This window comes from Canis lupus, chromosome 18 (genome assembly GCF_003254725.2).
Source record: "Canis lupus dingo isolate Sandy chromosome 18, ASM325472v2, whole genome shotgun sequence".
Taxonomy (NCBI): domain Eukaryota; kingdom Metazoa; phylum Chordata; class Mammalia; order Carnivora; family Canidae; genus Canis; species Canis lupus.
Window position 1 is genome coordinate 37151837 of NC_064260.1, and position 15782 is coordinate 37167618.

The 15782-nt window shown below is 44.7% G+C and overlaps 1 protein-coding gene and 1 non-coding gene across 2 annotated transcripts in view; both read left to right on the plus strand.

Moving 5' to 3' along the window:
* The window catches only part of LOC112663406 (oxysterol binding protein), a 34568-nt gene extending 24304 nt beyond the window's left edge, over positions 1-10264 (plus strand). Inside the window, exons 10-14 of the mRNA XM_025452317.3 lie at positions 3574-3677; positions 5504-5599; positions 6349-6530; positions 7612-7832; positions 7929-10264. Of these exons, the coding sequence (XP_025308102.3) occupies positions 3574-3677; positions 5504-5599; positions 6349-6530; positions 7612-7832; positions 7929-8071 (746 nt within the window). The 3' untranslated portion in view covers positions 8072-10264. The remainder of the gene's footprint in view (positions 1-3573; positions 3678-5503; positions 5600-6348; positions 6531-7611; positions 7833-7928) is intronic.
* A 3089-nt stretch (positions 10265-13353) lies between these two features.
* Positions 13354-13426, plus strand: TRNAF-GAA (transfer RNA phenylalanine (anticodon GAA)). Its single transcript has one exon. It is a non-coding gene; the product is annotated as a tRNA-Phe (tRNA).
* The last annotated feature ends 2356 nt before the right edge of the window (positions 13427-15782 follow it).

Consider the following 15782-nt stretch of genomic DNA (forward strand, 5'->3'; position numbering starts at 1 on the left):
CTGGTTCTCAAGGCTACTGCCAAGCTGGGGAAAGGAAGATGGAAGTAGGGCAAGTTAAAATGCCACAAAACTCATTTTTCTTATGCTCAGGATGAAGCAAGAGTTTTGAGTGACACTAGGAGACCACAGAATGGACAATGCAGGTGGCCTCTGGTAGCTGGAAAAGGCAAGAAAGTGGGCCTCCTGTAGACCCTTCAGAGGGAACATAGGCCTTTTGACACCTTGATTTTAGATTTCTGACTTCCAGAAATGTAGCAGTTGAGTAGCAACCTGTGTTTTAAGCCACAGAGTTTGTGGAAGTTGGTTCCAGCAGCAATAGAAACAAATACAGGGGTAATAGTGCCCGCAGCTGAGGTATCACTAGGTATTTGAGTGCCTACTATATGCTGGAAACTCTTTTTGGTGCTGTGGGTATGTAATGGTGGACAAAAACCACTTTGCCCTCACTTAGCTTGCATTCTTTTCTTTTAGAGAGTGTCTGTGTGAGCAGGGGAAGAGGGGTGCAGGGAGAGAGAGAGAATCTTAAGCAGGCTTCATGCCCAGCATGGAGCCCAGTACAGAGCTCTATCTGACAACCCTGAGATCATGACCTGAGCTGAAATCAAGAGTCGGTGCTTAACTAACTGAGCCACCTGACGCCCTAGCTTGCATTCTTTTCTTAAGCAGACAAAAAAGTAAACAAACACTTAAATATTATTTTTTGTCTATATTTATTTAATTTTAGACAGTGGTAGTTCTATGAAGAACTAGAGCAAGCAGAGATGGGGTGAATGGTGGAGAAGCGAGTGTGTTAGTGGTTCCTTGGACACGGAAATTCTCTCTGGCAAGGTTACATTTGAGCAGACACCTAACTAATAAAAAGAACCAATCAGAAGATCTGGAGAAGAATGTCCCAGCAGAGACGCCCTTATAGATAAAGGCCCCGAGAGGGGAATAAGCACAGCATGTTTGCTCAAGGAGCACAAAGGCCACAGCAGCTTTCGAGCATAATCTGAGGAGTTGGCCAGGACCAGATATTTTCCTTTTTTTTTTTTTTTTTTTTTAAGATTTTATTTATTTGGGGATCCCTGGGTGCCGCAGCGGTTTGGCGCCTGCCTTTGGCCCAGGGCGCGATCCTGGAGACCCGGGATCGAATCCCACGTCGGGCTCCCGGTGCATGGAGCCTGCTTCTCCCTCTGCCTGTGTCTCTGCCTCCCTCTCCCTCTGTCTCTCATGAATGAATGAATAAATAAATAAATAAAAGCTTTAAAAAAAAAAAAAGATTTTATTTATTTATTCATGAGAGACACACAGAGAGAGGCAGAGATATAGGCAAAGAAAGAAGCAGAGAGAGAAGCAGGCTCCATGCAGGGAGCCCGATTTGGGACTCAATCCTGGGACTCCAGGATCATGCCCTTGGCCGAAGGCAGATGCTTAACTGCCGAGCCACCCAGATATCCCAAGGGCCGGATCTTGTAGGGTTTTGTACATGAGGGAAAGGAGTTGGGTTTGGTTTTCATTGCAGTGGGAAGAAACTAGAGATTTTACACAGTGTGGTAAGTTGACGTGACATGTCTTAAACATCACTTTGACTAGAGACTTGAAGGTGACTATGGTGGAAGTGGGACCGAAACAATGTTATTAGCTTCAGGCAAGAGAGGACTCTAGACAGCAGTGGTGGTAGAAGAAGTATTGAGCAGGAGACTTAGCATGTGTGTAGATGACACAGGTATTTGAAAGGGTGTTGTGAAGATTAAATGAGCTAATAGATGAGGAGAGTGTAACACGGTGCCTAGGACACAACTGGTGCTGTCAGCAGAGCTGCTCCTTTTGTCCTGGGTGTCATTGTCATCACTGCTGCTGCAGCCAACAGGGCTAGTTTAGTCTCATGTACAAGAAAGACACATAATTAGTCTTCTGTTCATTAGTGGTTGCAGAGAGAGCTTAGACTTCTACCAGTACTGTAACTGTATTAGTCAACATGTATATAAGGATATACATATAGGGTGTATATATGGGTGGCTCTGTCGGTTAAGTGTCTGACTCTTGATTCTGGCTCAGGTCATGATCTCGGTCATGAATTTGAGCCTTGCGTCAGGCTCCACGTGGAGCATGGAGTTTGCTTGGGGTTCTCTCTCCCTCTCCCTCTGCTCCTCTAGCTCGCACCTGCGTGCTCGCTCTCTTTCTCTGTCTCTCAAAAAAATAAAATCTTTTTTCTAAAAAGATATATATATGTATGTTTATCTTTAAATTTTTTTATTATTTTGAATCCCTAAGCACTTCTCTTCACCTCACTTTAGGTTTTATATGCAAGATGAACTCACAGGGACAAGAGAAGACTGTATCTCTTGAGCACCCATTATGTTTCAGGCATTGTACTGGCAGATAAACAGTACTGCGTGACAAGGTGTGCTTATCCCAAGTCTACAGATGATAAAGCTGAGACCTAGGGAGATCACAGCATATGCAGGATCTGGTACTCTAGTGCAGTTCTGTTGCTAACCAGCCAGATTCATGTAGACCGCATAAGTTAAGGACACCAGCTCCAATAAGACTGCTCTCACCTCAGTTGCCAGCTACCAATTTGGGGGGCCCCAGATCCTATGTACTTCTGACGCACTGGCTTTAGTGTAGATAATTTGCTAGGATGACTCATAGAACCCAGGAAAGAACTATCCTCACTATCATAGTTTTATTATAAAAGGTACAAATCAGTACCAGCCAAATGAAGAGATGCATAGAGCAAGGTCTGCGAGTGTCCTGGACATAGAACTTCTATGACTTCTCCCATGGAATCAGGACACATCAACCAGGAAGCTTCACTAAGCTCCGTCGTCCACAGATTTTATTAGGATTTGATTAGGTGGGCATGATGGAAACATTGGCCACTGGACAGAATTCAGTTTTCAGGCCTCCTTCTTCCCTGGAGGTCCCCTCTGGGACCTCTCACTTGGGAGATTCCAGGGGTTTAGAGGTCCCCTCCTAGGAACCATGGAGAAATACCAGACCAGTTCCTTATTACACAATCCAGGGTCACACTTCTAACAAGTGTTGGAGCCAGGATTCAGTCTAGTTCTGCCCTATCCACTACTATGTTATTGTTAAGGCCCTTAGAAAAGCAGGTTACTTAAGGTCATGTGGCTACTTACTAACAAGAGGGCCTCACCACTGCCATCCTGACTGCCAGCATGTGCTCTTTTCCACAATTCAATTTTGTTTTTTTATGTGGGGCAGATTTGACCTGTTCCTGTAAATTTTGCAACTCGTGTGGCAGGCACACTTGGTGAAAAGATTGGAGCTTTTGCTTTCTTTTTTCTCTAATTGCAGAATATCGTTTCCTAGCTAAGCTTTATCAGTTGTGAGTGTTGGTCATCATTTAGTTACAGTTTATTCATAAATTTAAAAATAAGTGAAGAAAAAAATTCAATCAGTGCTTCCAGCATTTAAGAAGATTATAAATCCTTTTTGGTTTATTGTTTTCCTTTTAAAAGTAAGAAATATTGATAGAATAAAATCAATCCATTGTTATTTGTAGCTAATGTGATGCTGTTGTTCTAATATTTGGCTTGTTTGTGTACCTGTCTCCGTTTCCAGGTAGCATTCACTGTATTTTCCATGCAACTGGGCACCACTACACTTGGAAGAAGGTTACCACCACAGTGCACAACATTATTGTGGGCAAGCTGTGGATAGATCAGGTAAGCAGAGGTGCCCAAAGTGTTCTGAAGTGCAGAAGAAGTACGTTCGTAGGTCCGTCTCTGCAGTATCAAGGGCATGAGAACTGGCCCCAGACAGTTGTTACTGATTTTTCTCATGAATTGCTCTCAGGCAGTAGCGCCCCCATAATCCCCGAGTTTCTATGTATCTATCTATGTATCTATGTATCTATGTATCTATGTATCTATCTATCTATCTATCTATTTATTTATTTTTAAAAGATTTTATTTATTTATTCATAGAGACGCAGAGAGAGAGAGAGGCAGAGACACAGGCAGAGGGAGAAGCAGGCACCATGCAGGGAGCCCAATGTGGGACTCAATCCCGGGACTCCAGGATCATGACCTGGGCCGAAGGCAGGTGCTCAACCGCTGAGCCACCCAGGTGTCCCCTGAGTTTCTATACCACGAATTATTATTTGTAAATGACCAATTTGTAACATTCATTCAGTGACTACTCTCCTAGGACCGTGTTGGCTATTATGAAAGTACAACAAAATAATAAACATGGCTCCTAATCTTCCACCTTTCATTATTCATCAGACTTGACTGCTAGGCAGAACACGAAGTCTTGGGGATAAAAAGCTAGATAAGGGATCTCTGGGTGGCGCAGTGGTTTGGTGCCTGCCTTTGGCCCAGGGCGCGATCCTGGAGACCCGGGATCGAATCCCACGTCGGGCTCCCGGTGCATGGAGCCTGCTTCTCCCTCTGCCTGTGTCTCTGCCTCTCTCTCTCTCTCTCTGTGACTATCATAAATAAATAAAAATTTAAAAAAAAAGCTAGATAAGACATTGTCCTGCAAAGAGTTATTGTATCACTGGAGATAACATGACAAATATGTATAGATTCAAAAGTATTTAACAAAATACACTAGCATAAAAGCTGTACTAAGATAACATCTAATTAATTGTCAGTTGGCTCTTAAGACAATGGTTATAATAAATTCAGAAAAGAAAGGGAGAGTGCCTGGGTGGTTCAGTCGATTAAGTGTCTGCCTTGGTCTCAGGTACTGATCCTGGAGTCTCAAGGTCGAGTCCTGAGTCATGTTCTTGGCTCAGCGGGGAATGTGTTGCTCACTCTCCTCTTCCCCTGACTTGTGCTCTCTCTCTCACTCACTCTCTCAAATAAATAACTAATCTTTAAAAAGGGGGGAATACTGTCTGACAAGTCAGGAAAACCTTCACAGTAGATGTGTGAATTAAGCTGAATCTTTTTTTTTCTTAAGATTTTATTTATTTATTTATTAGAGAGAGAGAGAGAGAGAATGAGCAAGGGGAGGGGTGGAGAGGAAGAGAGAGAATCTCAAGCAGACTCCACAATGAGCACAGAGCCCCATGAGGGGCTTGATTTCATGACCTAAGCCAAAAACCAAAAGTTGGAGATCATGACCGGAGCCAAAATCAAAAATTGGATGGTTAACCAACTGAGCCACCCATGTGCTCTAAGCTGAGTCTTCAAGTGCTTTGGGATTTAGAAGATAGAAAGAAAATGAAATAAAGTATAGAAAGTTCCACCATGTATAACCTTGTAATTGTGAGTAGAGTACTTTGATTTAAGCACAGAGTTCATGAAGGGTATGAGTGGGGTGAAAAGGTAAATTATTATGTGAATATCAACATATGTGCTGAAAGGCAAATCATACCGCTTACCAAGGTTTCAAAGAAATTTCATGGCTTCTCAGGGTTGGCTGAGACCAGAACCCTTACCCAAGGGAGTCTGAGAGTGTACGATGGAAAAGTATAGGGCATGGGGTCTGGCACATATTCAAGTCCTCCAGTCTTAATAAAATGATGCTTTTTATTTTGTAGTCTGGTGAAATCGATATTGTGAACCACAAGACAGGAGACAAGTGCAATCTTAAATTTGTCCCTTACAGCTACTTCTCTCGTGATGTAGCAAGAAAGGTAAGAGAAGTTGGAGTTTTAAATGTTTTTCCTTAGTGTGTATCCCTTAGAAAGCCTACTCTTAAAAAAAAAAAGAAAAGAAAAAAAGAAAAAAATAAAGCCTACTCTTTGGGGGCTGGTGTGAATGATAGATGAATAGATAGTCTAAACGTATATATCTCCTAAATATGTGGTGATTTGGCGGGGTGGGGGGAGGAGAGGTAAAGGAAAAAGTCAGCAGGAAAGGGGACTTAGATTTTGCATTACTAAACCAAATCATTGTCTTTTCTGATCAAAACAATAAGAAAGTGAAAGTCAAGAGCAAGGAGAGATTGCAAATGGGAAACACAGAGGAAGGACCAATAAAAGGATTTCAGGAAGAAGGATGGGTAGTTTGACTGCCGTGAAGTCTAAGTGTGAGTCCTGTGTCAATTGCACCATGAGTTTGATGTCAAGTGAAGAAGAGTTGGAGATTTAAATCTGTTTGTGGCTGTCTCTAACTTCCAGAGAGAAGAAAATGCCATAATTCTGAGTACCAGTCGGATCTTTACCCCTCATGTATCATTGCAACAAAAAACCCTATACAACAAAATGATGAAACTCCAACTTGTGGCTCATTTATTTTAAGCAGCTCAAAAAAATATACCAGAATAATATGGGTGGTTCTATGGTATTTATTGTAGCAGGATTTAACCAGTATTTACTGTAGGACTTTGGTTTCCAGAGTAGTCAGGTAAGCTAACCCAAAACCCTGCTCTCCATCCTTGTAGGTGACAGGGGAAGTGACAGATCCATCAGGAAAAGTTCACTTTGCTCTTCTGGGGACATGGGATGAGAAAATGGATTGTTTCAAAGTACAGCCAGTCGTTGGGGAAAATGGGGGTGATGCTCGGCAGAGAGGCCATGAGGCAGAGGAAAGCAGGGTCATGCTGTGGAAAAGGAACCCTTTACCGTGAGTATCAGTATGTATGCTGTCTGGGTAACACTTTGACCCCAACCTTGGAGCAGTACTGATGGCATTGCTGCCTTCCTTCCCACTTAAGCACGTGAGGAATCAAGCCAAGGAAATCAGAACCTTTGGAGAGATTACCAGAAGGCTGTCACCGTATGATTTGAGTTATAATGTGCTTTTGCCAAGAAAAATGAAACTAATCAAGTCACGTCTGCCAAAAATATTCATTATTTATTTTTAAAGATTTTATTTATGTTTTCATGAGAGACACAGAGAAGCGAAGACACAAGTAGAGGGAGAAGCAGGCTTCCCTGCGGGGAGCCTGATGCAGGACTCAATCCCAAGACCCCGTGATCACGACCTGAGCCAAAGGCAGATGCTCGGTCGCTCAGCCACCCAGGTGCTCCAAAATATTCATAATTTAAAGCAAAATGATTCAGGGGTTGATTCCCACATCAGGCTCCCTGTGTGGAGCCTGCTTCTCCCTCTGCCTATGTCTCTGCCTCTCTCTATATGTCTCTCATGAATAAGCAACTAAAATCTTTAAAAATAAAAAAAATAATAATAAAGCAAAACCATTCAGAAGCAGCTGGACAAGAAACATGCTGACCACCTGTTTACAACTTAGCCTGAGACCCAGCGGCAATATAAAGGTCTCTGAGGTCAAGTAAAGGAATTCCAAAATGAGATGGAGGCTATTTTTCTCCTGTCATCTCATATGTTTAGTCTATAGTAACAGCCAAGATTATCCCAGAAAGAGGATAAAGAGAAAGCAAAGGAAATAGGAATAAGGAATTTTCATTTAGTAGAATGTTTCACTCTTCATAATGAATTCCTTCCTAATCTCCGCAGAGTACAGTACATACCCAGCAAACTCCCGGAGTGAGTGATGCCGGGGGAGGGGCTGGAGAATGGTCTGGTCTGGGTGTCTTCATGAGGGGACCGTGACCTGGTCCTCGGGTCTGTCCATCTGTAGAACAGCTTTGCAGAGGCCATGTTTTGGCAGTGTGCTTGGTGGTTGTTCGTAACAAGGGACTGGGCGCTGATATCACCCTTCATCTTTCTCATCCTTGACTTGTAGGAAGAATGCTGAGAACATGTACTACTTCTCTGAGCTTGCCCTGACGCTCAACGCCTGGGAAAGTGGCACCGCGCCCACAGACAGCCGATTGCGGCCCGACCAGAGACTGATGGAGAATGGGCGCTGGGATGAAGCCAATGCTGAGAAGCAGCGCCTGGAGGAAAAGCAGAGACTTTCCAGAAAGAAGAGAGAAGCAGAAGCAATGAAAGCCACAGAGGATGGTAATGAACCTACCTTCCACTCTCTTGATGCGTGGAGAATCATTTCGTGTGTTTCTGGCACTCATTCTGTGTTTCTTAACCCACCTTCCCCTTTAGGCACACCCTATGATCCCTATAAGGCGCTGTGGTTTGAGCGGAAGAAGGACCCTGTTACCAAGGAGCTAACCCATATTTATAGGGGAGGATACTGGGAGTGTAAAGAAAAACAGGACTGGACCTCATGCCCGGACATTTTCTGAAATGGCAGCAACAAAAAGGAGGAGGATCCAAAGGAGAAGAGGACAGAGGATGTGCGGGAAAGCTAGCGTTTGGGATTCTGACCCAGCGCTTTCCTCCAGTTTGTCTGTCTTAACCAATCATTTTGTCCAAATCAATCACCAGAAGCAGACACCAGTGGTGGTGATTGGCTGGTTGCCTTAGCTGATTGAAACTGAAATCGACTTACTAGGTCCCTGTGTTTGTGGCCAGAAGGTAGCGCTGCTCCACCTCTGCACAGCCACGTGTCCTCGGCTCTCTTCGCCCTCCCGCCCCCACTTTCAGATGATGTCATTCACCCTCCCCTGTAGCATCCTGCTCGGCCAAGGTCTGTGAGGTCATGATTCCGGGCCATTTTGGTGCTGATCAGGGCGAGAGCTGAATTTAGAAGCTCCTGGAAGGAGCACGGAAGACTTGACCAATGGAGGCATCGTGAATGACTGCGGTGGAGCTTAGGCATGTCTCCCGAAATGGGGTCACACATGGGATCGGTCTCATGGGGCATCGGCCCGGAGATAACTATAGTATCGGAAAAACTGCGAGGGGCCTGTTCTGTAAGATTGGAATACTCAGACTTATGTTTCTTAGAAGTTTGTATGTGCACTTGCCTATAGACCCCTTGTGCTGTCCTCCTTTGACAGCAACCCAAGCCACTCTGGTGGTCGGTAGGAGGCTTCGTTATCCTTGCAGGGGAGTTTTACGGACTTCCTCCGCCGGGGAACTTCTGAGAACAAAAGGCAGGATGGAAAAGACTGCTAGCCACTTTGCTTTCCCAGTTCTTCCTCACCCCATTCTTCATTGCCTTTCTTGCTCTTCCCCCTCTTCCCTCCCCCCTTCTCTCTCTCTCCCTCTCCATCTCTCTCTCTCTCTCTTTCAGCGCAATACCTGTTTGGGTCTGTGCCCCAGTGTGGAGCAAAGCATTACCTGTCCCATTCTGATAGACTTCAGAATTTGAGAGAAGGAGTTAATTTGAAACAAAAGTTTCCACCATCTCTCAAGCCCCATGGACTGGAGCCACCTCTCGAATAATGTGTTAAATATCTGTATATTATATATATGTAGAGAAAAATCTAATTTTTTTTTGTTTGATTTTCCTTCTTCCCATTCAGAATCTTGTTTTTTTGATATCTTTTGTCTCCCTGGGACTCTCTCTCAGACACACTGATGTGGACTGGAGCCTCCTCTGTCTTCCACCTTTGAGGGGCAGACAGATTCAAAACCTGAGCAGGATCACGTCCAGCAGCTCCTGAACAGGGCCTTGATCCTGGGTCTGTATCATGGAGTGCCCACTGCTGTCGAAATTCTGCTCTCCTAATTACCTGAGTCTCGAGAATGAAATCCTCTTTTTCCGTCTTTTGTTAGGCAGAGTATGGGTAGAGTGTCAGGACGGTAGTTTCCAGTTTAATTCTGCGTCTGCCCAAATGACAGCACATACAGCTAATTCCCAAAAGAAACTTCTTCCTAGGATGTGGGGCTGAAAGTGCCGTCATGTGGGGTGGGTAAGAGAACTGCTCCTGTTGGGCCCTGGCTTCCTTCATTGTGTGTTCCGTATGTGTTTCAGTTGTCTTGTTTAGAAATCTGCCCCTGCGCAGCCCGCCCTTGGTTGAGGATCACAAATTGAGGTGCCTTCCTTGTATGCTTTTTGTTACTGTTTTTCATTTCTCTTCCTTAACTGCTGAGCCTCAGCCAGTGTGGGTCCTGGGGGAAATATCATTCCAGAGGAAGCCATCCCTGCATGGAAATTGGATTTATACTGGGTAAATTAGTAGTATTCCTTCCTCACCACCCCCCTTCCTAGCTGTGGTGCATTTGAGAGATGGGCATCCACTGGGGAGTTTCCTCTAAGACCCCAATTGCCACCTTAAGTGTGGGATTGTGCTGGGGCTTCTTTCAAGGAGGCCTGGAAAGGCTGTGACCTAATCAGGGGGCTTTAACCAGAGCAGGAATTCCTCAACCAAACAGAACGTCTCTGCTTTATCCCCCACCTTCCTTCCTCCACCATCTGCACTACATTTCCAGCCTGATCCCCAGTCTGATTCCTGCTAATGGAGAAGCTTTGAGTCCTTCAGGTGAAATGAAGTCACATCAAAACAAAACTATATATATTTTCGTTTTTTTTGCCTTATTGTTTTTTTTTTCCAAGAAAACTACTAAATTAAATAATTTTTAAAAAGTCATATCATTTGTCTGATTCACTTGTACTCCTACTAGGTAAGAAGTGGTGGTGGGAGGGGCTGGAGAACTGACTGGTTTGTTCTAGGGAATCAGGCAGCTGCTCTTGGTGAGAAATTGAAAGAAAAACTGGGCATGGGTTTCCAGATGTTTCCACCATTTGACAGCATTCTAAAGGGCCTGTGGACAGAAGAGTAGTTTTAACGCCCCTTCTGCTTTAATGGAACATAATTGTCAGTGTCCCACCTTGGCATAGGTGAGTCATTTGTAGTGTTTTTGATGTTGAGCCTGTTTCACTTCAAAAAATAAAAGTTTTCTTGAATTCAGTTTCTCTTGCCCATTTAGATTCTCAGATTCTTAGCTGTCTCATGTAGGGATTCAAATTCTGTAGTTTGAAACATAAGTTTTTTGTTTGTTTTTAAGATTTTTAAAAATGTATTCATGGGAGACACAGAGAAGCAAAGACATAGAGTTCCAGGCTCCTCATAGGGAGCCTGATGCCAGACCCCGTCCTGGACCCTGGGATCACACTCTGAGCTGAAAGCAGATGCTCAACCACTGAACCACCCAGGCATTCCAACAATTAAGTATTGATTTGGAGGGCTTAGAATTAAGGACTGTGAAGATGCTTGTTGAGGTTTCTACTATAGAGTTCAGGGAGGGGAGGAGATGGGCAAAGGAGTCCAAGGAACCCGGGGAGGGGGAGAGGCTGCACATCAGAGCAAGCACAGGCCCTGCCCTGCGGCTGACCATCTGCTTCTGCGTCCAACATGCTAAGTGTGGAATTCTGAGCGCCGTCTGGCTTATACTTGGACAGTTTTTAAGAGGTAAATGTTAAAGTCATGTGGAATACAAAGGCATTGGAAAAAAACCCTAATTTAAATAAATTCACTGAGGTCACAGCCAATTGGTTAGTCATGGTGCTGGAATTCAAAGCTGGGTTTGTTTGACCCCCGGAGTCTGTGACCTCTACAACCTTGTGTTCTGGGAGAAACTGGGTTGGAAGGCAGCTGACAGTGAAGTCATTTCCTGCTGGGTGAGGTCACATCGTGCAGTAACGCACATTTCTGTTTCCAGGGGCTTAGTGATGTGGATAGCGCCCCTTTGGAAGTCCACCCGAAGAAAGAGCATCCATGAAGGCCAGCCTCCAGGCTCCTTGATTTCTCAGGGCTCTCGTGTCCACAGAATTAGCCATGTTGCCGGATTGTTTTCTTCTAGCTTGGTTCTTGGGAAGGCCTTATTTTTTCTAGCCTGGTTCTTGGGAAAGCCAGTCATCTGTTCAAGTCATTTGCCTGATTTGTATTGCTGGGTTCATTGGTAAGTTTCAGCCCCTGAAGGGTTTTTTGGTTTTTTGGTTTTTTGCTTTTTGGCAAGCTAAAAATCATCGCAGTGGACACTTGCCATTTGCAGAGAGCTGCATCTGGCATCTTGACCTGCCCTGTGCCATATAATTTCCTCCAATAGAAGACAGTCAAATGTACCTGAAACATTTTAACAATCCCTCCTTTAGCCCTTTCATGGGCCGCTATGACCCAGTGGGTCATGATGTGGATCCCCAAGGGCCTGCCACACTCACTCATGATTCAAAATGATGACCCAGCAAAATTATAATTTAGAACACTTGTCAGGAACCCCCTGAAGTCCCACCAAAATGGTAAACCTTTAAATCTCAGGGCCTACTCTACTTTCAACAAGATAAGTGAAAAACAACCCTAAAAAGGAGGTGTAGAAAAATCTTTAGAAGTTATTCACCATAAAGTGTATACTTTGTGAAACTCTTAGGATTGTCATCAAAATGTAGAGCTTGCTTCTCAAAGACAGGTCAGAGAGGCCTTCTAGAACTAGGAGAATGTATCTGAGTTGAGAGTTGTGTGTTTACTAGGGGCTATGGGGAAGCGCAGTGTATAGGAAGCAGCACGGACAAAGACGCAGAGCCAAGTCTAGGAAAGCCTCCCGGGTTTGGGTGGCTGCGTGAATGGCTGGAGTTCAGAGTCCAGGAGAGACCACTGCACCCGTGCTGCTGAGAGGAAGGGCCCAGGTTATGAGAGTCTATAGCCCATACACAGATACAGTCTTGGTGTCTGCTCTGTTAGGGAGCCCGTGAAGGATTTTTAAGCAAGATGATGGATGCCAGTGTGGATTCCCAGGTAGGAAGACCAAAGAAGAAGTTGGAGAAGATTTAAGAGTGAAGAGGAGTAGAAGGATTCCAGAAATACTGAACTGGAACGAACAGCACTTGAGTCTGATGATAGGTGGAGGGAAAGGAGGGAGGGAGGAAATTGTGTTTTTCTGCCTTGGGAAACTTAGATGGAAAGTCGTAGCAAATTTAGAGGGAAAGACGGGTTCATTTTTGGACATTCTGAGCTGGACATGCCGGTGAAGAGATTGAGTAAGCAATTTAAAACATAGGGCTCTTGGTTATAGCTACATTTTGGGGAGACTCAGGAATGGGATGCCGAGAGTGGCTACATGTTAAATTCCCCTGGTCAATTCACAAAACATGCAATCGGGAGCCCCATCTGCAGAGATCTTGATTCAGTTAGGGCTAGGGCTGGTTCAATCGCATATATATGAATGCAAGAGATGCAGAATTATGAAATAGGAGAAGGTGGGATAAAAGCAACCTGTTAAAGGGGATATCACTAAACCACAGTGTGCTCCTCAGAGCTTGGGAGAGGTCTCAGCCAACCCCACTTTTTGACAGTGGTCTGTATATTTGAAAGTTTAAAAATGCCAAGGTGGGGGTTACAAAAGTCGAAGTATAGTTTAAAGACTTTGGTTTAGCAAAAACAGTGCTTTTAACCTACAAGAGGCAGTGACTCCATCACACCTCCCCTGGAGGTCACATTGAAAAGCCACATCTGAAGCCTTTTGCAAATGGCCTTCCCGTTGGATTCCATACGTTTCTCGAGTCCAGACAACGGAGAAAAGTAAAAATCATTTGTCATTTCTAGCTTATAAACAGAGGCTTGGCTTAGGCATCTTTATGATGTTTGCTGAACGTTTACCTCCAGGTGCACTCGCCCTGACCTCTTGCTACAACCGACCTGGTACTATTTCATTATGGAAATGCGGAAAGTGGCGCCCGTGAGCAGCCGAAATAGCTCAGTTGGGAGAGCGTTAGACTGAAGATCTAAAGGTCCCTGGTTCGATCCCGGGTTTCGGCAGTGGTTTTAGATGTCACCACCCGTGCGGTACGACGTCGGCCTCATCAAGACAAGAGGGCCCAGCCCCGCTGGCCGCCCTCGGGTCACGCTCGGGGTAGACGCGGACGCACTGCTCCCTTTTTCTTTTCCCCCTCACTTCTGGGGAAAAAAGGATTTATGTCGTCGCTTTTCCAGTGCTCAGGAGGAAGTCGGGCTCCCTGCCCCTGCGTCCGGCCGAGACCACTCGCGCCCCACCGCGCGCCGCTCGCTTGCTTCGGGATCGCTCCTCCCGGTTCCCTGTCTCCCACCACGGTCCAGGAGCCGGGGCGCCGGCACCTGCCCCCCCCCCCCCCCCCCCCGCCCCGCGTGAGGATGCCACGCAGCCTTCACCTGCGGAGGGCGGGCGCGGGGCGCAGCTCGGGGCCCCTCTCGGCCGGAGAACCCCTCGACTTCGGTTTGCTCCAGCTGGTTTACCGGTAACAGAGATCTGTCTATAGGACAGCTGGTGAGTATGGAAAGCCCTGTCTGGTTCACGTCTACACCCGGGTCACCGAATCAAACACCGGACGCTCAGTTAAATTAGAATTTCCAAGAAACAACTACTTTCTTTCTTTTCTTTCTTTCTTTCTTTCTTTCTTTCTTTCTTTCTTTCTTTCTTTCTTTCTTTCTTTCTCTTTCTTCTTTCTTTTCTTTCTTTCTTTCTTTCTTTCTTTCTTTCTTTCTTTCTTTCTTTCTTCTTTCTTTCTTTTCTTTCTTTTCTTTCTTCTTTTTTTTGGGGGGGTATAAGTACGTCTCAAATTATTGCGTGCAACATACAAAGTACACACTCGTTGTTTTTCAGATTTTTTTTTTTCAGAGATTTTACTGAATTTTTATTTGCCAAATCGCAAGCCACTGTTGTGTATGCATGTATACGTCCCTGCGCTCCGAGCGCGATGCCCCCGGCCACACTGCGCCCCAGCAAACACACTGGGAAACTACCGTCAGGACGATCCGGATTCCAGAACAGACTGATCGATTCTTGTTCCCGACACCTCGCCAAGTACAAAACGCGTCTGCGTCCATCAGCACCGGAGCAGACCATGGCACAGACCCCCAGGGAACCCGCATCCCACCTGGTCCCGGCTTCCAGAGCTGTTTATACTGGTCTGGGATGGGGGGGCTGGGGGTGGACGACAGGGGAATCTGGAGGCTCTGGGGTGGATCCTAACAGTAATAATAACAAGTATTATTATTACTACTTTATTGTTATAACAGTAATAGGTATAATAATACTTATATATTAAACAACATATATTTATATTATATAGATAATATATAAAATATAATTTATAACATTACATATTGATATTACACTTATGTATTTATATTCTATTTATGTTATATAAGTAACATAATCTATAACATCTATAATATTGCATAATATATTTGTTATTATATAAATAATACATTATCAGAACATATACTCTATAATATATTATACATAATATAAAGGATATAATAATACTTATTATTATTATACTTATTACTTGTTAAGATGAATCGCTCTATCAAGGTAGTGCAAAGGAACAACACACACTTCGGGATGCCCTTTTATTGGCTGGACACCAGGCTGGGACATGGGAAGAGAGAAAAGAAATTCTCAGTCCTCACATTCTAAAAACCTTATGTATGGTGAAAGACAAAATGGAGAAATACTGCTTTGGGACCTATTTATATGCCGTCCCCTTTCTGTTCCTCTGTGCCAATACACTAGCTAAAGAAGTGACTCCCCAAATCTTTGGGTTCTTGGGTAGAGGGATGCATTTTGATGAAATGTGAAGATGGTCAAAAGGAAGGAAAATGATGTACTACTAAATTGGGCAGTTCAAGGTCTGCATGATGTACGCCAGCATGTGTGACAGGGAATTTTATAGGTCACCTTGGCTAGGCCGTGGTGCGGTGCCCAGTTGTTTAATCAAACACCAGTCTAGATGCTGCTGTGAAGGTGTTTAGTAGATGTGATGAAGGTGTAAATCATAGACTTTGAGTGAAGCATATTATCCTCTGTAATGTGGCTGGGCCTCATCCAAGCATCTGAAGGTTTGAGAGCAAAGACTGGGGTTTCCTGATGAAGAAGGAATTCTCTTCAAAGATGGTAAATAGAAGATCTGCCTAGGTCTCCAGCTTGCTGCCTCACTGAAGTTGAACTCTTACCTGAATGTTGTCTGTCAGCCTGCCCGACAGACTTTAAATTTGCCAGCTCCCACAAGTGTGAGCCAATTCCTTAAAATCTCACTCTCAGACTCCTAACTCTGGGAAACGAACTAGGGGGTGGTGGAAGGGGAGGTGGGCGGGGGGTGGGGGTGACTGGGTGACGGGCACTTGATGGGATGAG